A 1,392-nucleotide genomic window follows, 5' to 3' on the forward strand; every position below is an offset into this window, starting at 1 on the left:
AATAAGTCATAAAAGCCGGTGTGGTTCATGCTAATATCGTATCGGGTCACAATGTCGGTATTGGAAATGAAAAAGTAGTATTGGGACGTCCCTAAACCTTTATAGGGTTACTTTGAAAATCCAAATTTCAAGCCAATAGTATTATTTGAATCCAGGACAAGACCTTATTACCTTTGTAACATCAAAAAAATATGGATATTTTGATGAAAAAAATGTATTTAAAAGTAATAACAAGAAACACTAACTTGCCCGAATATATTAAGAAAAATTTTAAAAAAGTGATTTTATAAGAAATTCATGAAAAACCCTCAAAAACAGTAACTTGACGTAAAACGGGTTAAAAAAACTCTCATATTAAAGCAAGTTTTTAACAATTGTAATAATAATTTTCTTTACTTTTTGGGTTGTTTGTTGGGGATAAAATTGTCAGCGATGATCCAAATAAAGAGCATCTCATTGCAGAGCAGATTTTACTGAAATAAAATCCAAGTTTTTTTAATTTTTCTTCTGTTTCTTTTAGGCCAAAGTTTGATTAATTGAACAGAACTACTGTAAAGTCAAAACTCCGTCCTGCAGGGGAATTTAGAAAACCCTGTTAAAACATCCATTAGATGGAGACCTTTCCTGAAACTCTGATCCCAAATGATTCAGTGTTTACTGATTTCACCCCAGCCGTCGATTAAAGGATTTGTTTGGCTGGTTTTCAGACTCTCTCTGTTTTCCTCTGCAGCAGCTAAAATGGGTTTTCAAAAAGGAGCCTGGAAGGATGGCGGATCGCGCCGATTTACGAGGTATCCAGCAGCTCTGTTCCACTCTGCAGAGAAAACCATCAAACATCTAGAGATGAGTCACTGAGTCCTAACGGCGCCTCTTGCTTTCCACCAGGTGAGCTCAAAACGGAGCAGACAGACCAGCCTCATCTCAACAACGGCCCTTTGATGGCGGCGCAGAACCCCGGGGACAAGAACGCCGACGATGGCACGGCTGAACACGTGGAGCAGGATGCAGATGACGAAGGGGCAGAGGATACCGATGACACCAGGTTCAGATTCTCCTCTTAAGGGTTCAAACTTGAAACGATTTTTAAAACATAGATATAGATTTATTTATTTATTTTTTTAGGGGTTATTCCCTGATTCTATCCTTGTTCATCGGAAAGGAAAAAAGTAAAAAGGAATTAATTTTACCAGGACATAAAAATAATGGTAGCAGCTTTGATTCAAATAACATTTATTTTTATAATTCAGTAGATTTGCAGTGGGTGAGGAAAAATCTTTATCAAGTGGAACAATTAAGACATTTTAAAGGGGATGTAAGCAGCAGACGGGGAAATAATTTAAAGTTATTATTAGTGGTGATTAGAAATGAAAGTTATTGATTAATTTATCTAAA

At 36.4% G+C, this 1,392-nt stretch overlaps 1 protein-coding gene across 1 annotated transcript in view; it reads left to right on the forward strand.

The window, feature by feature from the left end:
• Positions 1–638: 638 nt before the first annotated feature.
• The window catches only part of ube2o (ubiquitin conjugating enzyme E2O), a 20,787-nt gene continuing 20,033 nt past the window's right edge, over positions 639–1,392 (forward strand). Inside the window, exons 1-2 of the mRNA XM_015403645.1 lie at positions 639–791; positions 886–1,042. Coding sequence (XP_015259131.1) covers positions 767–791; positions 886–1,042 — 182 coding nt within the window. The 5' untranslated portion in view covers positions 639–766. The remainder of the gene's footprint in view (positions 792–885; positions 1,043–1,392) is intronic.

Source organism: Cyprinodon variegatus, unplaced genomic scaffold (assembly GCF_000732505.1).
Source record: "Cyprinodon variegatus isolate N-32 unplaced genomic scaffold, C_variegatus-1.0 Scaffold1534, whole genome shotgun sequence".
Lineage (NCBI taxonomy): Eukaryota > Metazoa > Chordata > Actinopteri > Cyprinodontiformes > Cyprinodontidae > Cyprinodon > Cyprinodon variegatus.